The sequence below is a fragment of the Cladophialophora yegresii genome (assembly GCF_000585515.1).
Source record: "Cladophialophora yegresii CBS 114405 chromosome Unknown aczIN-supercont1.1, whole genome shotgun sequence".
Taxonomy (NCBI): Eukaryota; Fungi; Ascomycota; class Eurotiomycetes; order Chaetothyriales; family Herpotrichiellaceae; genus Cladophialophora; species Cladophialophora yegresii.
The window spans coordinates 3,386,381-3,409,529 of record NW_006913045.1 but is presented as its reverse complement, the minus strand read 5'-3'; the positions used below and the strand labels follow the sequence as shown (position 1 = coordinate 3,409,529).

Below are 23,149 nucleotides of genomic sequence, written 5' to 3'. Positions count from 1 at the left end.
CAACCCAGAGCTTTGCCGCAATTGGTGATGCTCTTGCTCGTCATCCTCGTAACATCGTACAGTCCTCGCTGCTCGATGGCATCTCTATCTGCTCAACGGAAACAGCTAAACCTTCCAAGGCTGAATCTGAAAGGATTTCGTCTGACACCGTGACGATCAACTGTCACTCCACCGCCAGCGCGACGACCGCCCCAGTTTCTGTTTGCCCAATTAGCATCCACAGCCCGACTCGAACAAGGCCGCATCGGCAGGAAGGTGGCACGTCCCGCCCACCCTCATACAGGGATAATGTACTCACTTTGTGTAGAGAAACGGCATGTTTCTTAGGAATACGTTCGAAGAGGTCTGAGGGGTCTAGAAGCGAGCTTTCTCAGTTTGCGAGGGTCTTTTGTGTCTCGGGATCGAGCTGGAGTTGGCTAGATGAAGGTTTCGAGTACGGCTTGTGTTGGCGCTCGTGAGATCGTCCACTGTGGATGGCGCCTATGCTTCTGATGAAGAGAGTGGAGATTGCGGATGGAGCAGAATGATGACAGTAGCAGGTGCAGCAGAGGAAGAATGCAGGTAGTGCGGTATAGTTAGGTGAGGGTGGTTGTCACTTGCAGGTGAGAGACTTCGGAAGCTGACCTAAAAAAGAGGGAGAAGCAGTGACATCTAACACGGGTTCATCCTTGGAAATCGCAGTGCTATATACATGCCTACTCAATTGTCTTCCGTGTGACGACTGTTCCTCGTTTACGCATGGATCGACAAGCAAGAGCGGGCAGCAACATAGTCCAAAGGGACCGACCTAGGACACGGCTTATTAGAGTCTCCAATGGTCTTGGATGACGCTTCAGGAACTTAATTGAATGGCTAGCAACCTCTTGCCAAGTTTTGAACGGTTATTCGCGTCGACAGAATCAGGGTTTGGGTCCGGACGTGCGATCAAGGCGAGGTGCAGAGGTTGAACAGGAACTCGCGAGTCGACATTTATGGCGCGAAGTGACGTAGCGATTCGGTGTTAGCGCGTGGCTGCTACGGCCACTAGCCTTGGCTGAGATCAGATCGACGAAATGTGGCGTTCGATGTGGCGCAGTCGATATGCACGAGATTGCTGGATATGACTGCGCCAGACTGGTCGCCAATCTCTTAGGGCAGCACATGGCTCTTGTACTCGATCACACAGTTCGTCAAGCATTTCATTCATGTAGCACGCTTGCGAGCAGCACATTCTCACGAGAGACATTATCCATCATCGGTCTGCTCGACTCAAACTTCGCAGCACGCTGGCAATATCCTTTGGTGGCGTGTCTGGTGGCATCTGGCCTGCTGTTGCCAGTGCTTTCTTTCTCCCTTGCTTCTCTCGTTCTGCAAGTTTCTCGGCGCAAAGGGCCAATGTTCTGCCCGCTACATTTTCAGCTGCGGTCTGATATTGACCTAGCTGGTGAACTCCGTCTGCGAATTGGTCGATCGTCGGCCCTATAGATTCCAATATTTCATTGATTCGCTGGGAGATTTGATCTGCTGAAGCCGGATTGGTGGCAGGAGCTATCGAGTTAAGTGCAACTGCTTCGGCCTCGGAGAGCAGAGATCGGTCTATTTCCCAAGGCTCTGTCTCTGTGGTGCCTTGGTGTAATGTAGGTAGGCTGGGAGGTTGCAAGAACGATTCTAACGACTCCTTTTCGATCCGTAGCCTGAAACAACGTCAGTCACAACTTTCTAACGGTTGTCTTCATTATCATGCCTTTTTATCTGTTCTTCCAGCCCTGCGAGCTTTTCAAGGTTCTGCACATTCTTGGGATTTGGCCGTTCGGGAAGTGGTTGTTTCGGTACCGGGACGTCTTCTCGGGCGAACCAGTCTGATAGTTCTGACTTACTCGACAGCTCTTTCAGTAGCTCCTCCTCGATTACTCGAGCTGGGCAAGATGTCAGCGTGGCCGTCAAAGGCGTAGATTGCGGAGACTACCAACCTGCTTGTCGGGCACTTGAGTGCTCAAATTCTGTGCCTATAGGCTTCTCGTCCAATGCGCGTTCCGCGCACCAGGTAAGTAGTTGCCTCATCCGCCTCGGTTCCGGAAGGCCTTCACTTTCAATATGCTTGTAGTAGTCCGCAACGTCAACCTCTGAATGAGGAAGTGCTACACGCTGTGTTAGCCTGCACCACCTAAGTTGGGCGTAGTTTGCCTCGCTTACCATTGGAAGTCCCGGACTCGATGAGCGAGCTTGCCCGACGCCCGCGGTTGCCCAAACTACTCCTCCTTTCACCTTTGGCAGACTTACCCTCGCGCATGGCTTTGTTGCGCTTGATCACAGGAGTGTCCGCCAACGGCAGGGCAATTCTTGTCCCAGAGCTATTCTCTTGTAACGTAGGGACGGTCTCTGCTTGATGACCATCTTGGGTACCTTCAGAATGTCGGTCATTTGGATCCTCCTCCATTTGCTCCTTTTGCCGTTTTCTAGGCGAATGATCTGCGATCAACGTCCTTTGTTCTGGTTGCTTCTTTGGAGGTTCTCGTCGAATTGCCCTATTAGGGGCCTCCCTTGGCCGGGGCTCAACCCGTCGCTCAGGATGCTTGGAAGATACCTCCTCACGGCTGGGTCTCTTCGCCGGACTCGCATCGGCGTGGTCATTATCCTTGGACAGACGCTTCGACCGACGAGGAGGCGGATTGCCTTTCGGTTTCGGTGTGGAAAATGACATTCTCTTCCGCCGGACCCTCGGCTTGGGTGCTGTGTCGTCATTATTGGGTGCATCTGACTGTTCCGTGGGCGCTTGTTGCGATTCCGACGCGTCTCCTTGAGCGGGAGTCGTAGCCTTCTCGCCCTCGGCCGGCTTGGGCTCTGGTTCCTTCTTTTTGACGCGTTTGAACGTGAAGCCATCGTCCTCCTCGTCGTAGTCTAGGGTCAATATGTGAGCAATAATGTTCGGTGTCCGCGTGCTAGCCGGTTGCGCAAACCTACTCATTTTCCTTTTCCTTGCGTTTGCTTTCACGTTCTGCGCGGCAGCTGGGTACGAAGAAGCGGCGACAGACTTCACATTTCCATTGGTGTGTTGCGCCTGACTTGAAGGTAGCGGCGCGTCTTCCTTCTCTTGTACTCTTGTGCTTAATCTTCGCGTTTCCCTCTGAATAGTTGACATTGGCAAGGACTGCAAGGGCGGGCGCGCCACGAGCATGGTCAGATGCGGTTTGCTGGTGGGCGATCAGGGTAACGTTTCGCGTTTGTAAAGGAAGTCGGTCGCATGTGCGGGCGCAAAGTTGGCCGGTGGCTAAATACCATCAATTCTCATGATAAAGATATGTCCTCCTCCGAGCGATCGAGTCAAAGTACAGCCGACGGACGATTTGACGCAGGAATGCCTGCTCAATGGTGACTGATGTCGCAGTGAAGCGCTCAAATGGCTTGCATTGCGGGCAACTGGCGGTTGTTTACGTCTAGAGTGGAGCCCCAGGCCAGTCTGCCAATCAAATCAGTCTGCCAGGCAAGCGGAGCATCAGCTGGTCCAAGACTTAACAGTCACTCATCTTTCGCTCACCTTGGTCTCGGCTCCCGGTCACATCACGTTCTTACATCCGCAACGAGTAGTGTATAGGAGTCTCAGTTCCAAATCATTGACCCTGAAGCAGCCTGCCGAAGAACATCTAAATCTTCTCAAACGGGACATTGCTGGACAGATTGGACTCACTTCGTGACCTGTGTCATCCGGGGTCGACGAGGCGAGTCGCGATGGCTGTTTCCATTGATCAGGAGCGATCCAGATCTTGCAGGTGCAGTGTCAAAACTGGGCGTGGCGGAAGCAGGCCTAAATGCCGCCGCCAACAATGAGCGATATCTCTCCGATTCAGAAAATATTCGGTGGCCCTTGAAGCATCTGTGCCGATTTGGCCGAAAGGCCGCTTTTGCCTTCACCGCTACCTCTGCAAACTACCTTGGAGAGCTCATTCTTTGCCTTTCCCCTGATTTCTTCTGCAACTCACTCTCGCCTGCCCGCTTGTGGTGATGTAAGGAAGTTCCTCCTGGCTCTCATGGCCGTCGTCAACTCCCGTAAGTCTTTTGTCTTTGTCTGGTATCAGCCACAACCGAGAAGGTCGTGACAGTCTGGGGTCCCGCCGTCGCCCCCAGGAACGGTATACGAGCTGAACTCCGAATCTCCGAGTCTTGGGTAAAGCAATAAGACGCTAGAAGCGTCTGTCACACTCCTTGGTCGAGACAAATCCGCTGAGCAGTACATGTCCTGCATACATTAGCTTGAATTCCGGCAGTATCATCTCCCGGACTTTTGAAGAGGCTCCATCTGCGCCGCCGATGACACCCGCCACCAGTGTTCTCTGGTTGCCAAACATCATGCGTCTCCTACGGCCCTTTTTGTTTCGCCTGCGTGCAGCTACCCCAAGCTAGGCGTGAGTCGAAGCATATCCGACGGCACAAGAGAAAGCAAGGTCGTACAACCCTTGGCCATGCTACGATCCTCTAGCACCCGTAAGCGGAGAGCGCGAGGGACACGGAGAAAAGGACTGACTGACTGTACTCCCTACGGTGTGCAAGCAAAACACCGTGAACTGTAGTGGTGGTTCCGCTCAGCCTCGCCCTCATGGCTTAGTCCATGCTTATACTCTCTACTGGTACTGTGTGGGTATCCTGCATGCCGGTATTTGCGCTCGTATGCACAATTATATAGATGGACAGACAGACGGAAAGACAGGAAATTCCGTCTTCCGCTCTCACAAGACCCGATCCCCGAACCCTGTCCCATGCCAGTATGCTCGAGAAATGCTTTTTCAGCTTCAATCTCATCCTACAGTACAATCCCGGAATCCATACCTTGTACCGGGTACCCATCACACCGATCACTCGTACACGGTAGTCCACTCCTTCAGCAACTGATCGATCTCATCGGGCTGTTCATCCGTGGCGATGTCTGTGGCCCTGCCCTTCCCCTTGCCTTTACTCTTCGAGCCGCTGACTTCTGCCGGCCCTTCTGAGGGCTGGCTTTCTTCCGCCTTCTTATGCTCTTGCTCTTGCTTTTGTGCGTCATTCTCGCTCGAAACTTGCTCCGTCGCTTCCTCTCCCTCAAGCTCAATCATAGCCTGCTGGGTGGGCGTCTCCCCTGTCTCAGGCACCTTGTCTCCGAGATTCATATTCCCCTCAGGCGTGGTCCGTCCGCTTATATCCCCGGCCTCGTTCTCGGTAGGGACAAGGAAAGGGATCTTATTTTCGATCTTGGCGGCTCCCTCGGGTGACCCGACGTTTGGGGCGTGCGTCCCGGCGTCAGGGTCGGTCAGCTTAGCATTCGCGTCCTCCTCCTTGGAGACGGTCGTGGAAGGAGGGGTGTATTGGCCTTCCGACGAGGGCGACCTGAGCAGTTCGTCAAACGTCGAGGCTCGGCCCAGTTTCGCGCCGGGCGAGTTCGGTGGCGACGCCAACCGCGAATCCTTGCGGTATTCGAGCACGGTGTCTGGATTTTCTTTGGCGTCGTCGACGCCGAAGAACAGCCCTGTATTTTTCACGGTTCTTTAATGCCGAGGAAGGTCAGTCAGTGTTCATTCATCGGTCTTTCTGTGTCAGAGAGCTCAAACTCACTTTTGAAACGAATTGATCGCCGAATTGGGCGAGGTGATGGAATCAAAAATCGACTCGTACCACGTCTTCGTCCGCGGAGCGCCCTTGCGGAATTGAACTGGCCCGCCGATGTCAAACTCCCCTACGATAGCGTTACCCATTAGCGACTCCACCCGATCCCCCCTTTGCGCAACTCGGTTCACGTTTTCGTGCATCAGGCCCAAGGTCTCATCAATATCCGCCTGCAGGGCGTCTGTCCTCCTGCTGGGGCCTGGCTGCGAATTCTGATAGGGTCGGTAGGAGTCAAAAGACTGCCCTTGAAAGCGCACGCGTGATCGCGATCGCGAACGTGAACGGGACCGTTCGTCGTAGTCAGCGACCGTCAGACCCTCCAGGGCCCCGGCCGCGATTGAACCGTACATCTCCCCCTCGGATGGGATCCACGACTCGTTGTACGAAGGTGGAACGTCTTCTTTTCGCCCGATCGAGACCAACACCCATGGCTTTGACCCTGTCCTGGCGTCGCGAGATCTAGAGAGCTCCTTCTCCAGTTCGACCTGGACACCCATGCGCGAGCTGCCGTACGATAATGACGCGGAGCGCTCAAACTGGAGTAATGCCCGTTCGATGTGTTTGAGCGAGCTTCTGACCGACGGAGCCAGCTCGGGCTCTGAGCCTGGATCCTGATACAGCGGCTGGCCCGTCGCGGCGAGGGCGTTCACCCCGTGTGACTCGACCATCCTGAGTAGCGCCTCGTACTTCCTCGTGGCTTGTTGGTTCGCGAGGAAGAGATTCTCCAACAACGTCCGCTGGTATAGATCGTTCCCTCTGCCTTCGGGAGATGACTCCCTTCTAAGCCAAAAGGTCAGTCAGTCCGCCATTGTATGCCGCAAATCAACGAACTTACTCGACTCGCGAGTCTCGCGCATAAGTCAACACATTCAACATCAGCACCAGCGTGCTCTTTAGCCTCTCCAGGTTGCCCCTGAGAAGGGCCATCTTGGGCTGCAGGAACGGCCACTTCAGCCTATCCATCGCCGACAAGGCCACTTTGCCGCCCTTCCTCGGCCATCGTTTGGCGACACTGTCAGTGGCCTTCGCCAACACGCCCTCGATCTCCTGAAAGACGACCTCGCACTCGGCCATGACGTCCTTGGCTGTCTGGACCGCGGCGCCAGAATACAGCTTCGCGTGCTCGTCTTGGTCGAGATAGGCACCCAGCTGTTCGAGGACAGACGAAGTGAGCGAGACATCTCGGGCGACGTTTTTGATCTCCGTGGACGCCGTGGCCACAGTCTCAGAGAACGTGTACAGCGTGATTGAGAGCTTGACGCCCGCGCCGGCAATGCCGATGATGGTGGCCACGAGGCCAACTTCCGCCATCCTCGTGCCCTCGACGTGAGCCTTGTGTCGGGGTTTGGGGTGAGGTCTGGCCGTAAGGCTGTTGAGAAGGGGTTGGAGGCCTTAATTTGATTTTTGCCCGGCAGTCACGCACGCGTTACACCAAAACACAGCAACTGCAGACGCTGTGCGACCAATTCATGGGGAGCTCAGAACGCCAAAGTCAGTGATAGGGAATGTAAGAGACCGTGCAACAGTTTCAGGAGATTAAAGAACGAGAAGATGAAAGGCATCTCAGCCGCCAGTCAGCACGGTTCAGCTAACGGCTGGAGCGGGCCTCAATTGAGTTAGACCCATTTCGGAGCCCGCAATATTTGACCAATCAGCCATCGCCGGTCACGAGTGCGCCTCACGCGTCGCCCCCAAGTCTCCATTCGGCCCCCAAATGTGCGACTCGACAATTAAGGTACCGGCACCGTCATTACAGTATCACGATCATGGCGAAGCCCTCGACTTCTTTGCGACCCGTGTCGCTCACATACAGTAGAGGTACTTGATGGCCGGCTTTCCTTTGTCAGACTTGTCATATCCCACCATGACCTGGACATTGGCGATATGGATCGGAGGCTTGTGATCCGCGTCAGTGACATTCAACATCGCCATGGTGCGCGCGTGCCCCGAGGGGAAGTCGGCATCTCCCACGAAGATGAACTTGCCGCCGGCGGGGTTCTGGATCACAGGGCTAGGGACGGTAAGGTGGACCTCGTCTGGACAGACCCAGATGATGTTCATGAACTTGTATGGGGTCTGGCCTTTCTTGATGCCTTCAGATATGTACACGTCGACCCGGTTACATTTGTCGCTGGTCTTGGAGGAATCCGCCAGGCGGAGTGTGAGCCAGACCCCGCGCCCGGTGGTTCGTCCACAGACGAATGAGCCTTCAAGAGGTGGGACGATGTCGAATGTGAGGTAAGGAGGCCAGTCGCGCGAAATGAGTGCTTGCTCATGTGGGAGTGGGAGTGCTTCTCTGGCGGCTCTGTTCCTGCTGAGGTGCGAAATGGTGGTGCTGGCGTTTGCGAGGGCCAGCATGCCAGAGATGGAGGAGAGGAGGAAGATCGATTTCTTCATGCTGCAGGCTTGTGTTCAACTTCTGACTCCGGGTGGGTATTGTATGGTGTGGAAAGGCCAAGTTAGAGTCCAGGAAGGAATCCCTCGAAGTACTACGAAGCATCGTGAATTTTATATACTCGTAGCCGACAAGATATCGTTTGCATGGTCACAAGCACAACCGACTCAGTGATGCTCCGTGGTGTCATTCACGAGTGGCATCGTGGCGATGTGGTCGCCAAAGACTTCTTACGATCAGGTGAGTAAGGTCAGATGGTGGTCGAGTTGTCACTGCCCAGCGGGCTTACAGGTTAAGCAGAGCAGGTAGACCAGTCCCTTTACATTTTCGCAATCCGACGTCCCTCTCTTGGTAGCCTACGGGGCTATTGTAGAGGACCATACAGTACTCGGTTGGGAACCCCAAGAACTGCGCACTGAGTACTACGCCCTGCAATCGACCAAGATCTTGACATGCTTGTCCTTTTCATCGATCAAGGCTCTATATCCATCCTCGACGACTCGGTCGATCTTGATCTTGCTGGTAATCATGTTCGCGGGCTGTAGTGAGCCCTCGTCAAGGGCCTTGATGACGCCCGCAAAATCCGCCTGTAGGTACCCGAGAACTACGCCACGCACGCCACGTTAGAGAGCGAGTAGAAGGGAAGAGCCGGACATGATATCGACTTACTGGCCAGATACTTCTTCTCTCCGAACACGAGATTATTTGGTTGGAAGGGCACCTGTTCATTTGAAGTCAGCTCTAGTGGCATTGGGACTAGTGCTCACGGCGTCGTTTCCATCCCACACGATTTCACTCTCTAACATGGCGGTGAACTATAGGCTTGGGATGTACGAGAGGGGTTGTTAGCTCGGCGAACGCACCTCCTTTTCCCAGATGGCCAGATTGACGACCGTGCCCCTTGCCCTGACAGCCAAACAGGCGTCCCTCAAACTGGCCGGCACGCCCGCCGCATCAAGCGCAACATGGGGCCCCAGCCCTCCCGTGATCTCCTTTGCTCTCTTGACAGTATCCTCGTTCCTCGGATCAATGAGGTGCGTTGCCCCAAACTGCTTCGCGTACTCTTGTCTCTGGCGGGCGATTTCAACGACAATGATGGTCCCCGCACCGCGGGCTTTGAGGCACTGAATCACTCCTAGGCCGATCGGGCCGGCGCCCATGACGAGGGCCGAGTCGCCCGCCTTGAGGGGATACTGCTCCTGTGGTCAGCGACGAGAGAGGACGACATCAGACGGTATTTGCTGCCAATCTACACCAATGCGAGTCTTGGTGAGTCGAGGCATACCTGATCGACTGCGTGCCACGCCACAGCGAGCGGCTCTACCAACGCGCCCACATCCAGTCCAATGTGCTCGGGCAGTTTGAACACGAACGCCGCGTCCACGGACACAGCATCACTCATGCCCCCGCCTCCGCCGCTCAGGCCGACAAACCCGGCCGCGTCGCAGCAGTTGAGATATCCTTCTTCGCAGGGGCCGCATTTGTCGAAACAAGCGATTGTGGGTTGGACGGCGACTTTGTCCCCGACTTTGAGACCCTGCGGGTTGTCGGCCGAGGAGCCGATCTCGAGGATCTCACCACTGAATTCGTGGCCGATTGTGATGGGCATGACTTCTCCGGTGATCGGATGGGGTGCGGACGGTTGGGGGATGAATGTAGGGGACGAGTATTCGTGCACTAGGCGTGATACGGTGAGTAAGTAGAGTCTGTCTGTATAATGGAGTGAGAGAGGACGACGACTGGTCGCTTCGCAGATCCTGGACTCTGACCCTTTATTTCAAGATGAGTCTGCCTAAATCTGAGAGATGCCGGGAACACGTTTCCAGTCTGGTACGGCTGAGCCGCCCGACTCCACAGATCAGAGCCAGGCTGTATAGGTCCATCCTCGATGTAGGGAGAACGGACTCCTCGTCCACCGCATCTCCTCCTCTCACAGCATGGAGAACACGCTTTCGGATCAAGTTTGAAGTTTGAAGGAGCACTTACAATCAGTCCCACAGATGCCACAAAACGCAGCTATCGTCATATGCATCCGCGTCAGCAAACACACAGTACAAAATACAGCCACGGGCGACTCCCACGACGAGTCGAGTCACTCCTCTCACCCAACCAAAGCACAACCAGCAACAGTAACCTGGTTAGTGCAGGCAGACTAACGCTTGACCTTGATCTGGTTGTCCCCACACTTCGGTTCCGGGATGTCATGGTCGACACGAAGGTCCTTGACGCCGTGATATCGGAGGGCGCGCATCCTTGCTGCTGTTGCTTCTTCTTTCTGGGGCCGTCAGACGAAGTTACAGTCGACGCGCTGACGGACAGGTGAGGCAGGCGATCTGAAGCTCTTGGTTACAGATGTGATGTGGGGAAGTAGGGAGTAGTGTAGAGGGGATATAAGAGTTCTATAAAGTAACGTGATCTTCAGCCTGAAGGTGTAAACATGAAGGAGACGCTGGCTCGTCAGGCACCAGAACAGAGCGAGAAAAGATGGAGAGGGAGTCTTCTTGCATGCTCCTGTAGAATCTTCGTGGCGGTCCAGCGGAGATGTCATGAGAGTCCCTTGCAAACGTCCCTACCTCGTACAGATACACAACCAACGGGAAACCAAGGGCACATGGGCCAGGGTTCCATTGTCCTTGTAGATGTGAGGGGAACATGGAGACGGAGCGTTTCATTTGGGGCCTTTTCAGCTCTTCCGAGGTCAGCAAACAGCCACAACCGAGCCACATGTTTATCTGTGGCTGAAACCAGCCCGAGTCCAAGGATGGTCAGGATTTTCTCCGCGAGTTTCTGTGGGTAATTGAAAAGTGGAACAAAGCGATGAAGACGAGGATCACCATGCAGATCCGGGGAAGCGTCTCCATGTCTCGGTTTCAGAACATCAGTCCATATTAGCGGAAGCAATTCACTGCCTTCCATCTCGGTGCGATAGTACTATCTCTGGCTAGTCAAGAGTGATGTCCGCGCCAACACGCTCGCTAAAGGATTGAAAAGTGCTCGTGCCTGTGACATGAGCACCACGCTCAGACCCATAAATCATCGCTCAGTTCAATGTCGTCATCCCCTCCCATTACCCATCGACATTATGCAGAACCCAAGTCATATTCCCATGTGGCATGGTCCGAGCGCCGCCAATACTACCTGACAAGTTCTTCGTGATTCGCCCCTGATGCTTTTGTCTTTTCCCGTGGCCGAGAGAAAATTGTTTTCCAATAGTAAGGCATAGAGACGAAGTGAAGGTGCCATTGCTCATAGCTCGAATTGGTAGGCGGCAATGCTTAGACCAAGAGCTTGAAGGCAGCCATCAGGACAGCAGCGAAGACGCCAGTGGCAGCATGCTGAGAGATGGGAACGGCAGCGTTAGAGGGCTCAGCACTGGCACCGGTTGCAGAAGCGGAGCTGGAGGCTGAGCCCGAAGCAGAGCCACCAGCGGAGGCAGCGGTTGAGGAAGCAGCAGAGCTCGAGGTAGAAGAGGCCGAAGACGCTTCTGCAGCAGAGGTCTGAGCGAGAGCCTCGGCAGTGGCGTTGCGGGTACCACATTGCATGTTCTCAGTGCAGGTTTGCTGTCCTTGAGCATCATCAGGGTGGGCGTCGATGCACTGGGAATAGCTTTCTTGACAGATGAAGAATGGGAGGGTCTGACTGAACGCGGTGCAGTCGGGAACGGTGCCGTTGGCGCACACGCAGGTGTAGGTGAAGGCGTTCTGACAAGTCAGCTTCAAGCAAGATCGATGTGAGAGATCTCGTAGCTCACCTGATCGCATTGGTTCTGGGAAGCAGCTCCACCGCAGATCTGAGGGCAGGTGTTCAGCTGAGCGTGGCACCAGTTGACTATTGCGATCAGCATTTTCTCTGGTCAAGCCAGTGGATTCTCAGCTCTTACAGGCAGTGGTAGGGTCAATTCCGGCGGGGTTGAACGCTTGGGTGGCGGCAGGAGGCATCACCTGGGACACGGTTGTCGAGGCCGCGACCGAGGCAGCACTCGAGGTGACGATGGTCTGAGCATGGGCGACGGCAGCAAGAGAAGCTGCGAGGAGGATTTGGTACTGCATGATGGCAATGGAATGGAGGAGTCTGTTGTCAATGCAGAGTGTCAATCGATGCTCAAATACTGTTGATCGGTGTAGAGGATGAGAGAGGGGAAAAGTGCTTGGAAGAACGAGAAGGTGGGAGCAGGCAAGTAAGTAGTCTGGCAGAATTCGATAGTCGATCTGTGCAAGATGCGACGGGGAAAGAGCATCCGGCGACTTGATGGGGAGCTCACCTTTATCTTTGAAGAGGCGGGTAGCTGCGACTCGATGCTCTGCTGAGGATGCGGTGCGGTTGCTACGGTATTAAGTACTAGAACTTGAGATAGAGCTTTGAGGAAGAACGAGGTGATGCCGGCTTGCGTGGCTCTTTTATTTTCTGCGAGTCATCGCGAAAGGCCTGCGCATTTCCACTTGCAGTGAAGGCTGGTATCATGTCCATTGACGATGCCGCTATCCCATCACCCACTATGCCGGTTTGATCGTTAGTGGCAGCTATTTAACCCGAAGTGACTGGTGACCGACTGGGGTTACGCACGCATGGGCCTCCCAATTCGTTGCGCTGGCTCAGTTCTAAAACACATTAAGGGCCGCGCCAATCACCGGGGCAGCGCATCGCTTGACCCCCTCCACTGCGGACAATCTTGCAGCAAGCCCAAAGCCCCGAAAGCCGTAGCTACCGGACATTGGATCCTCCAAGCAGAAGAGACTACCCCAACCGAGATCCCACCATCCAGAAGGCTCAGACTACGGTCAAAGTCAAACTGTTATCGAGACCGAGGCTCAAGCTCGGGATTGTTCCGTTTCCATGATTTTGGAGATTCAAAAGTCGAGGTGGGAGGATGGCGCAACTACAGTACAACACGACTTTCCTGCTCGCGGCCCGTTTGCTCTTGCTGTAGTCACACCCGATGTATAACACACCAAACACTGTATCCGTCTAAGATGGCACCACAAACTGAACAGATGGACTTCCTGTCCAAGTTCATAGCCACACATCGAGTCCCCGAAGATGCCTGCCGACGCTTCGCATCGGTCGAGTGGACCAACAAGCACCTATCCAACCCTCTTTACAAGGCCGTACCCACCTTCTCGCGCGTGCTCAAACCATCTGGCGAGGACTACTTCTTCTCGCGCACCGTCAGCAGCCCGTCAACCATCCCCCACCTAGTCACGCTGCAGTTGAAAGATTTCCCGTTCAAGGAAGAAACTCCCAAAGGACAATTGAAAATGAGAACATCCCACAATGAGGTTACACAAGTACCCGAGAATCCAGACTGCATCATGCTTCTGGAACTCGGGCACCCGGGTCTCGATGGCCACCCGTCAGTCATCCACGGTGGCATGGCCTGCGCTATCCTCGACGAGATGATGGGATTGTGCGTGATGTTACATCACCAACACGTCTCAGGGCCCAGAGACTCTCTTTTCACCGCCAGCCTGAATGTCACTTACCGCGCGCCCATCCCAACGCCGAACAATGTCCTTGTGCGGTGCTGGCTCGCCGGAAGAGAAGGTCGGAAGTGGTTGTCGAGGGGACAAATTGTAGACAAAGACGGCAAGGTCCTGACGGAAGCCGAAGGACTGTGGGTGATGACGAAGAGGCAAGAAAAGTTATAACAACAAGAGTAGAGGTCTCCTCGCAGACTCCAATCGGGTCTCCACGTTATCCACGTCAAATCGAGAGCCGCGGCATCGCAACGAGTTCGGGGTTTCAAAGGCAGGATGCGCTATTATCTCGACGATCATAGAAGCGACCTTCGACGCCAGTACCCCATCACGATGGCTGCAACGTATGCAACAGCGTTCCCCTTAGATACTGGTGCAAGAGGGTGCAAGAGCCACCAGCACTAGACCTACTCCGCTAAATTACGGACATGGCCAGACAACTAGAACACGTCCCAACGCAAGATAGATCCTTGACACGCTGTCCAAAGAACCAAGAATTCAAAAGACAGGCTACGCAAGTGGTGTTGACCAGATCCTCTTAAGACCGCGTTCTTGGGGACTAACTATATAGACCAAAGTCCCATACGAGTAAAATATCTCATTTGATCTCTGCCTCAACCGTTCAGAGTACTGTATCCTACCGCTAGCCTACGCAAATCAACCTGCCTATCGCTATCACACGCAAATCAACCTGTTTCAACGCCCGTACTCCAAGCTGGGAACCACAACGGGACCGTACTTGACCACATTCCCATACGCACCTTCACCTTGGACCAAAAAGTCGGCCGCCAAACTCAACCTGCCCGAACCTCTGTTCATGCCCGTCTGGCCAAACGTGCCGTTGACGACTTCAGGGTCATACACCACTATTGCCACGTAGTTGCGCCGCGCCATCAGTTTGCGGTTGTTGGTCGGCTGGCCCGTCACGTCGTGGGTGAAGATCTCCATCATGTCCTCCTTCGTGTCTGTCGGCTGGGAAGGCGTCGATCGCTGCCCGTTGGCAGGAATGTAGAGAGGTCGGTTGTTGTTCAACAATTTCATGACGTAGCCCGGCGCCGGGGTGTTGACCACGGGGCATGAAATGAGCTGATACATCGTCTTGTGGTCCGAGGGGTGGGATGGATCATGAACCAAGCCGGCGCCACAGGTGTTGACAGCCCCGGAGAGAAAGGTCACGCGGATGGACCGCTGGTGAGAAATCCCCTGAAGCGTGCGGATAAAGTATGTCCGTTCCAGATCCTTTTCACAGAGTCAACGACGACCGACCGGAACCAAAAGTGGCATATACGTACCTTGGAATCATGGGTCCATAGATCCTTCAACTCGTCGAGGACATCAATGTCACCAAATGGACTCAGGATGCCTCCCATCAGTCCGGACTTGCCTACAGCGCGTTTCACCGAGTCAAAGCCGGATCCGACGGCGCCTTTCGCGCCCACCACCCCTGCCACAGAACTCGTCACCTTGCCGAGGACGTTGTACGCGCCCGTTACTGCTTTCTTCCCCGTAGCCACGGTGTGGGCGATGGATTCGGCGGCGTCCAAGCGTGGATAGACGATAGGAACGGCGAGTAGGAGGAGACAATGCTGAATCGTCGGAGGCAGCAGGGCAATTTTCGGGAAAAGGCCCTGGTAGGTCGGGCCTGCCATGACCTGATGCGAAGTTCGCTCACTCCGAGTATCTGGGCCAACCACAGCGACGGCCGGCCCCAGGAACTTGACAAAGTGCCATCCAGTGCCGGTGATGGTGAAGAGGTCTCGATCGTCGGCCACGTCTCGAAGGAGCTCCAATGTCGTATGGTGTTGGAACAGTAGGTACATCTCAATCCCGATCCGTCCGATGTTCTTGAACATGTTGCTGAACTGCATGTACTCTGGGTAAGAACCAAATCCGTCAAATCTGCATTCTGTTAGCTTCGAGCTCGCCGACGAGGTGTCAGTCATCAAACCCACATGTCATGGTCATCAATCGTCAAAATATGGGGTATCTGGGCAAAAGCCTCGCGCAAATTGGGCTGATCAAAGTGACTTGTGTAATAATGGAAATATGCGTGCGTCACGTCCTCCTCGTGTGCGGCAGTCCATACTGCGTTCTTGCGATTCTCCTTCCCGCTCGTGGCCAACCATTGTTTCAGAGAAGGGATCTCCTTCCACAGTCTATCGGCGCTAATCTGGCTTCCCAATCCAATCTGGCAGTGGAAGCCGCCACATTCTGCGTGTTTCTGCATAATGTCCTTCCACATGAACCCCACGCCTCCTAGCCGGGCGCGCTCGTTGGTACTCACGTTGATCGAGAAGTCATTTCCAGAGGTGCAGAAAAACCGCCAGTTCGTCTCATGTTTCCCGGCGACCAAGAACTCGTACCTCGTACAGCCTAGATGCGAGGTGATGGCATAGGTCCACTTGGCAGGTCCAGACTCTTCCATCTGGATATCGATGTCGTACTTGTAGAATGTCCATCGCTGGTGAGTCGAGATCTTGTGGGCCTTCAACTGGCGCGGGTTAGGAGACAGATCGACACTCTGGTGCAAGTGTATCGTAGGCGGCTGGGGTGCGTCTGTGACCAAGAGTATGGAGCCGAACCAGATTCCGCGGTCGATATCCATATTGGCATATCGAAGGTAGGGACCAAAATACACGCCGTTGGTTGCCACCACCTTGTACAGGTCCACACCTGCACTGGGAGGCGGTCCGGTAAAGGCTGCTGGTCCAGGTATGCCCATGACGCTTTGCTGATCATAGCCGGGAGTCATCGGTAGGCCAGGCGAGGCCAGTGGTTTCGAAGCAAAGGACAAGCCGGGCGAAGCGAGCGGATTCTGGTAAATACTGGCTACCGGCGATAATGGAGTCTCGTTGAGATTGAGAGGTGTTGGACCTTTGGGAAACTCCCATTGCGTGGATTGCGTTGGTAGATGTATGTAGTAGTATTGTCCAGAGTTCGGGTCCAGGTGTGCAATCCAGCCCTCGGGAAGTGGTGGAGGAGAAGCCGGCGGCAATTGAGAGGGCGTTTGCGGCATGACTGGTTGCGCGTGTTGTACCTGGCCGTTCAAGATCTGCTGGGCCTGATGCGAGCTTTGAGTACCCTGCCGAGGATCATTTGCGAAAGCAGGATGGTCCATCTGGTTCGGAACCACTGCTCCTGGTCTTGAATTTGTCGACTGCGGCACCGCTGCCGCTGTTGGTCCTTGGGCAGGCGCCGGCGCCGCGCCCACCATGCTTCGTCTCTGCTTCTCAGCCGGCAACCCACCTCGCGCGCCTGGTATTTGAGAATATGCTGGTGGAGGCTCGTCATGAGGCTGCAGCCTCGATAGCTCATTTTCTACGGGATGTGGTGCCCGCGTGGGGGACTGTAGTGGTCCGGTGCGGTGTGTCGAGGTCGTGGCCGAAGGAGGAGTCAATGGGCGCGCTTCTTCCATGCCTTGATAGACTGTAGGAGCCGGATGGTGGGAGCTGCCTGGGTCTTCGGTCGGAGTCCAAGGCCGTCTGGGAGCTTGGCCGGCCTGTGGCTGGGCTGGCTGAGGAGGTGCGCCATAATGTGCTGCTCTTTGCTGGGCAGCCAGGCTCTGAGCTTGAAGGCTGTTTAATGTCGCAGTTCCCGCGATGCCCGAGGCCGCATATCGGGCTTCGATGTCAGTCTGCGGCCGGACGCCAGGGGCTACGATAGGTGTCTCTGGCGGCGGTGGAGATCCCCGCTGGGCTCGTACGGTCGAGGTCGAAGCGGTAGAACTGATTCGATTGATCGAGGAAGGATCTCGGATCTTGAGTCGGCTCAAGGCATCAGCTGCAGACGAAGCACCTTCAGGCGGAGGTGGCCAATACGGCTGCTGGCCCTGACTCTGGCTTGGCAGAGGGGCAGTGTTGGGAGCGTCGCTGCGGTGTACCGGACGCTGAAACAGACCGTCTTTATCTGGAGCATCTGGACCTGGGGACTCTGGCAGAGGTTTTGGTAGGGTGCCGCGGCGCTCGGCCAGAGTCTGGCCAGTGCGTCCGTCCCCCGATGTCGTCCTCTTTGCCTGTTGCCTTATGCCGCTCTCGGCACTTCCTGGCTGTTGGGGAGATGTTACTCTTCTCACATCTGGATATGGGTATGGGTACGGGTTTGCGGCGGGGGCGCCATTGGGTCGAGGGGCTGAGGCAGCGGCCTGGGCTTGAGCTTGCTGCCGCAATTGCTCGTCTGGATACGGCAGAGAGGGCATGGGGTACATCGGCTGTTGTGGAGCAGGACTCTGCTTTCCTGTGATCGAAGGGACGCCAGACGATCCGCTGGAAGTCCTCTTGTTGATGCGCAGCGGCTCGACAATGGTTGGGGAATCGCGGTCGTTCGCTCGGTTCAGGAACATCTCATCGGCCCCACGGCCCTGCTGCCCAGGCGCACTCATGGCAAAGGACCGGCCAGGCCGTTCAATATAGAAGATAGGAAGAACAGACAAAGGACAAGATGTGAATCGGCCTGTGTGTCGAGGTGGGGTCCGGCCTCGTGAAGGATGACCAGGCGACGGGCTGCGGTCGGCCCAGGCCACGGAATTAGCAACGGCGGATTGGGTTGGCTGATGCTAAATCAAACCTGAGATATTCAAACAAGCGCTGCAATCGATTGAGTATGAGTTGAAATGCAGCCGCAAGATGAGGAAGAGCGAGGAAGTCGAGGAGGGGAACTGCGGTGGCTCGTCACCGCGTCTTCAGCAGCGCTCACTCTGTGTTGAATTCAACGAGCAAGCGAGCGTGCGCTTGACAACTTGTAAAGGCTTCCAGCGCTCAGCCTTCGTCCACTCCTTTTCAGATGGAATCCTGCGCTGCCGCTTCGTCGCGAGTGGCCGTCCAAGGCGTGTAGCCGCTCCAACCAAGCGCTTGGAGATGTGTCTATCCAAGGACCGCCCACCATCTGCCCCACGTCTCGGGCGTCAATCGCGGCTTCGGGCCTCTGATTCGCGGACAGGGTCCACGTACCCCTCGTGATGAAGGCAAACAAGATCTTGTGTAGATGCGCGGAATCAGCGGCTCTCCGCAGACCGAGTCAAGCTCGCTGGGATCACGTCAGATATGAACTCGTGTGCATTTCACCCAGCATCGGGCACTGCGCAGTTCACACTAGAACGTTGGCTGCCTCCTATCTCCGGAAATCGTTCTACATAGTCCACCGGAGATACTCGCAATCATGCAGCTCCACGCATTGTGCCTAGCAAATACTGACGGGCGCCCCAGCTCCTGGAAACGTCTACGCATCTTGTAAACCGTGCGCTTGGGGTCTGCGACTGCTGAGCTCAGTCTTCATGCCCGGCGTCAACCCTGGGGTTGAACATCGAATATCCACCCTCGCCGTCACGCAAGCACAGACATGGTGAGCGTCTGGAAATCGCTTCTCGGAGTAGCTTCGAGAGGACGGACCGGTGACCATGCATCCAACCTGGCTGCCGATCATCAGTTGCGGCGGCATTGTGTATGCCGGAAGTCGTCCAGGAGGCTTAAACTGGGAGGATCATGAATTCACATGGGTCACCTCTAGGTAGACCTCGTCTCAGGTAGGCCGCAGATGATCCTTCATGGCCTCTCCCACTGTGGTGACAGTAGCAGCCGAGGAGCAAGTGAGAATGGCCACTTCTGGGCAAGGCTCATGCTGAATGCTGTCCAGCAGGGAGCTGGTGGTTGACTATTTTCCTGCCCAACGGCGCGCGTCACTCGACCTCGCCTATATTCGAATGCGTGCGGACAGACGCGGAGCTGGGCAAGGAAGAGGCCAAAAATGCTTCTCGACACCGGACACCGCGCAAGCTGCTCTCGGACACCGACCGTTGCTGCTGCCTGGTGATCGCACGACGCCAGCATCTCTCCCAGTCGGACTGAAAGCGCTCGAACCACCAGAATTTCCGACAGATCATCGAGACCCTTTTCCATGTCCGCGAAGCAGGGAAAGATTCCAGGACGTAGTCGAGGAGTTCGTTTGCCCGGGGAATGGGCTTAGCAGATTGAGTCCGCCAGGTGACGAGCAAGGACATCCAGATAATGACTTCGGAGTCTGCTACCGATGGGTTGTCGATGGTCTTAATAACCTTCGCCAACGCTGCGAGCGATGCCGTGTCGAATATGTTTGTGCGGTTCTCTCCACTGACATGGCGCACGGCAATAGCGAGACCTAGACAAATGACATGCTCCAATCCTGGTGGGAGCCCTGACCGCCTGAGGTCAAGGAGGAGCATGACTGCGTTACGCGAGCACTCTCTGGGCTCGGCGAAGAGGCGGCAGTATCGATCCCGCGCATTCGTCGCTTGCTCGGGTGAAGTGGTGGCACCATTTACCAAGGGCGCCCACGATGCAGCTTCAGCGAGCAGCTTGATGCACTGCACGCTCAGATGACCAGTCAGTGCCGCCTCAGCCAGACCAACGGGAAGCTTAGCGATGTCGCGGCAGATGTCAGGCGGAAAAGGATGGTGGATGAATTCGATTTGCCTCGTGGAGATTGAGGCCGGGTCGTCTGGACTGATCTCGAGATATTGACCAAGCGCAATATAGAATTCGATCCTGCTTGGCCATCAGCTCGCATTGACAAAGGTTTGTGCTGCAGTAGCAAGGCTTACATGTTGACGATAGCTGTCACCGCCAGATGAGCAGGCGAGTTGCCCAGGCCACCCCGTAAGCTAATTATCTGTCTAACGCCTCTCAGATGGGCTTTGAGCGACAGCAGATCGCGGCGACATGACTTGCGGAATCAGAGTCAGGCTCAGACCCTGGTGGTGGCAGTAACTGACTTACATCGGCAACCATGAGATGGGTGATGGCGACCAGAATACCATCGTCAAGGTGGGCTTCGGGGGCGCTCAACCGCTTGCGCACCGCCAGGATAGCCTCGTTCTGCAACTTGAGCATGTCATGGGACCGGTTGACATGGAAAGGGTCGCGGCGCCAGTCATAGAGACTCTGGGCTCCCATGAGGAGGCATTTGAAAAGATCAGGGTCTTGCATCGACATTGGGAAGACGACCGATACCGCAGGATGGTCGACGTCCGGAGTGATCTTGAGACATAGCTCTTCCTTGCGATAGATGCCAATATCTGCAGACCGTCAGACAGACCCTCACGTGCTGGACTGTATCTGCTTACACTCGTCAATACTTTCCTTGGACATATCTCCACCTCCTGACGGATATGATGCAAAGACATCCCGGCGGTAGGAGTCCAGCGGCGTGAGAATCAGCTTCTCCTTGGTCGTCGACGGCACAATCGTTGGCGCATCACGGTTGTCCTTGACTTGTACCGGACGGGTTCGCCGATGCAGCCGTCGAACATGATTCAAGGGATCCTGGGCACCCATGAGCCTGATAGGGCTGATTGCTTCTTCGCCAATCGGCAGGTGTTTCGTTTCGGGAATTAACCATTGCGAGGCTTGTTACGATAGTGCCATCCGGTTACCCTTGATGTTTGACAAGATGGGCAACACTGGGATGGTAGGGGCGTCTAAATGAATCGAAACACCACACTTTCCCAATCTTTGGCGAAAAGGAGAAGGGAGAGCTGGAACCTGTCTCGCTGGAAGAGAGATGAAGCTTTGAGCGAAGCCTTCGGGGGGAAAACGCTCCCAGGAAATTGTGCGGGCACACCGCGCGAACAGGTTTCAAAACGGCATTTGATAATCGGGCGATCCGCTCGGCCACGAAACCAGGCTGCCCAAAGATCTGAGATGTACGCTTTCTCGATTTGTCCGGGATGCCTGAACTTCCAGGCTGTTTTTGGCCGGCAGTTTGAAGTGGCGCGCGTTCGATTTTCGAGACGACGATTGAAGCTTCCGAGGTAGATGGATTCTGGAAGATCGCTCGATTCTTGTTTCTCGATCTGCCCCTTGATCCAATCATACTAGCGCTGACTTTTCTGCTGTTTGGGCATAGCTCAGCCAGCGGATATAGCCACCCTTGCAGTTCGCTTCGTCAGTCCATGGTATGAGGCGGCGTCGTACTTTGTTAGTCAGCGGCTTGACCGAGGCCCACAGACGGGCAGCAGGTACCTCGTATCACAGCAGGGATTGCACTCGGAATCGCAGGATGCTGTTGATATCGGAATATCGGTGTGGGAACTTGTCGTGACCCGAAGCCAAGCAGAGTCAGCATTGCTCGGATGGGATGTCTGGTACGAGGTACCACAGTACCTCGTACGGAGCAGGTCTTCCGTACTCCGTATCTTCTCGAACTACGGAGTACCAGCTTCGGATGTCCCCGGATCCAATGCTGTCGATCCGGAGCTTCGCCGGCTTGACAGCGGCCATCACACCAAGTAGGACGGGCAGTCTGTTGCTCGCAAAGACCGCCTTCATTATTGTCAACGCCATAGTGTCGTCTTGATCTTTTCAAACTGAGGCAACTTCTGCCAACCTGCTCGCTGCAGTGGACACCCAGCGGACGACGGAAAGCATTGACTTGAGGGAAGGGTAGTTGCCGGCGTCTTCCTCGACCACAATGGCGGGAGGTCGTCACTGATGTAGCCGCATTTAATGCTTTTGCCCGAGCTGCGACAATGCTTTAGCGATAGTTCGCGACCTATTCATGGTCGGATTGTTACAGCGTAGAACTGTCATTCGGGTTTGTTGAGCTGCAAAGGTCCCTGCAGTACTTCGCATTATTCGACCGCAATGACTGTTCCGCCGGACTTCCTTTGACCGACTTTGCATACTGTGGTAGTGCAAGCTTGTGCCGTCTGAATGCCTGCTAGAGAATTGTCAAGCCACAGCGTCGTGGCGGCGCTCAGAGCCATCGCTTTAGGTAATCTTGTTATGAATGGTATCAGCCGGCGTCGGGAATACCATTCTAAATTTCAGTGAGGTCCTGGCTTCCTGCACCGAACGTCTCCGATACACTGCATACACCGATCCTCCGACATCTGCCCTCTATGCTGCTTTTTTCGGAATGCACAGCCAGTTATCGCTCAGTGGCCCCAAATCCATCAGATGGTAAGCCTTGTGGGGACCCCGGCGTTAGGGTATGCCATTGGTACGAGGTAAAAGTTAGGTAACTGATGGGTGACAGCCGCCGCATGAAGAATAATGACGGCATTTGCCGGAAGAGATGAATCGAATACCTCGTACCGCGTAAACACAGCATGTTGCAACGTCCATTATGCTGACTCTTGACCCTTTAACGAGCCCTGGCTTACCCGTACTCTGTACGACCACGAATCGTCCCATAGTTGCGGGGACATACTGTGTAGAGCGGACTGCGACCCCATCGACAATCATAGCATCAGGCTTGACGCCATTTTCATGGCTGAGGACGTCAAAGGTGGGAATGCCTCAACCCTAAATTCAAGGAAAAGTCTCCGGCATGGATATCATGATTTGGTAGACATCTGGTTGTCCTGCAGACTGTCCGAAACCAACGCAGGTCTGTTGCTACGTCTAAACGTAGTCCCGTCGTTGCATATTGTACTCGAATGTGGCACGAGTGCGAGGCCGAGTTACTGTGTACACAGTCTTTGACGACTCGCTTGGCTGAGTGGTGTCTCGAAACCCCGGTTGCGCAGCAACCGGAAACGCTCTAAGGCCGCCCAGAAGAGAAGTGTAGCTCGAGGAACAGGAAAGGCTTGCGTGGCCGATGTGGCGAGATGACGTGGTGGCTGTGTTGCGAAACATTCCCTGACATCCTTTGTGGACTCAAGAGGCTGCATGTTGGCCAATCCAAACCCGTCCAGCTG

General features: G+C 55.1%; 9 protein-coding genes across 9 annotated transcripts; 1 reads left to right on the top strand and 8 right to left on the bottom strand.

The window, feature by feature from the left end:
* Positions 1-1,231: 1,231 nt before the first annotated feature.
* A1O7_01223 (uncharacterized protein) lies at positions 1,232-3,154 on the bottom strand (the record flags this gene model as incomplete). Its single annotated transcript, XM_007755261.1, has 5 exons — positions 1,232-1,647; positions 1,704-1,895; positions 1,950-2,117; positions 2,173-2,877; positions 2,941-3,154. 5 exons carry the CDS (start codon positions 3,152-3,154, stop codon positions 1,232-1,234), a joined length of 1,695 nt encoding a protein of 564 aa, XP_007753451.1.
* A 1,672-nt stretch (positions 3,155-4,826) lies between these two features.
* A1O7_01222 (uncharacterized protein) lies at positions 4,827-6,921 on the bottom strand (the record flags this gene model as incomplete). The annotated part of the gene is made up of 3 exons (XM_007755260.1): positions 4,827-5,490; positions 5,560-6,390; positions 6,446-6,921. 3 exons carry the CDS (start codon positions 6,919-6,921, stop codon positions 4,827-4,829), a joined length of 1,971 nt encoding a protein of 656 aa, XP_007753450.1.
* A 492-nt stretch (positions 6,922-7,413) lies between these two features.
* Positions 7,414-8,007, bottom strand: A1O7_01221 (uncharacterized protein; the record flags this gene model as incomplete). The annotated part of the gene is made up of 1 exon (XM_007755259.1): positions 7,414-8,007. One exon carries the CDS (start codon positions 8,005-8,007, stop codon positions 7,414-7,416), a length of 594 nt encoding a protein of 197 aa, XP_007753449.1.
* A 420-nt stretch (positions 8,008-8,427) lies between these two features.
* On the bottom strand, positions 8,428-9,614 carry A1O7_01220 (uncharacterized protein; the record flags this gene model as incomplete). Its single annotated transcript, XM_007755258.1, has 4 exons — positions 8,428-8,609; positions 8,675-8,726; positions 8,869-9,198; positions 9,291-9,614. 4 exons carry the CDS (start codon positions 9,612-9,614, stop codon positions 8,428-8,430), a joined length of 888 nt encoding a protein of 295 aa, XP_007753448.1.
* A 1,666-nt stretch (positions 9,615-11,280) lies between these two features.
* On the bottom strand, positions 11,281-11,849 carry A1O7_01219 (uncharacterized protein; the record flags this gene model as incomplete). The annotated part of the gene is made up of 2 exons (XM_007755257.1): positions 11,281-11,706; positions 11,757-11,849. 2 exons carry the CDS (start codon positions 11,847-11,849, stop codon positions 11,281-11,283), a joined length of 519 nt encoding a protein of 172 aa, XP_007753447.1.
* A 25-nt stretch (positions 11,850-11,874) lies between these two features.
* On the bottom strand, positions 11,875-12,054 carry A1O7_01218 (uncharacterized protein; the record flags this gene model as incomplete). Its single annotated transcript, XM_007755256.1, has 1 exon — positions 11,875-12,054. The coding sequence occupies one exon, from the start codon at positions 12,052-12,054 to the stop codon at positions 11,875-11,877; it is 180 nt and encodes a 59-aa protein (XP_007753446.1).
* A 921-nt stretch (positions 12,055-12,975) lies between these two features.
* On the top strand, positions 12,976-13,650 carry A1O7_01217 (uncharacterized protein; the record flags this gene model as incomplete). Its single annotated transcript, XM_007755255.1, has 1 exon — positions 12,976-13,650. The coding sequence occupies one exon, from the start codon at positions 12,976-12,978 to the stop codon at positions 13,648-13,650; it is 675 nt and encodes a 224-aa protein (XP_007753445.1).
* A 525-nt stretch (positions 13,651-14,175) lies between these two features.
* On the bottom strand, positions 14,176-17,857 carry A1O7_01216 (uncharacterized protein; the record flags this gene model as incomplete). Its single annotated transcript, XM_007755254.1, has 3 exons — positions 14,176-14,718; positions 14,772-15,378; positions 15,432-17,857. 3 exons carry the CDS (start codon positions 17,855-17,857, stop codon positions 14,176-14,178), a joined length of 3,576 nt encoding a protein of 1,191 aa, XP_007753444.1.
* Positions 17,858-19,150: 1,293 nt separating this feature from the next.
* A1O7_01215 (uncharacterized protein) lies at positions 19,151-20,783 on the bottom strand (the record flags this gene model as incomplete). Its single annotated transcript, XM_007755253.1, has 4 exons — positions 19,151-19,994; positions 20,051-20,172; positions 20,226-20,524; positions 20,573-20,783. The coding sequence occupies 4 exons, from the start codon at positions 20,781-20,783 to the stop codon at positions 19,151-19,153; spliced, it is 1,476 nt and encodes a 491-aa protein (XP_007753443.1).
* Positions 20,784-23,149: the final 2,366 nt, after the last annotated feature.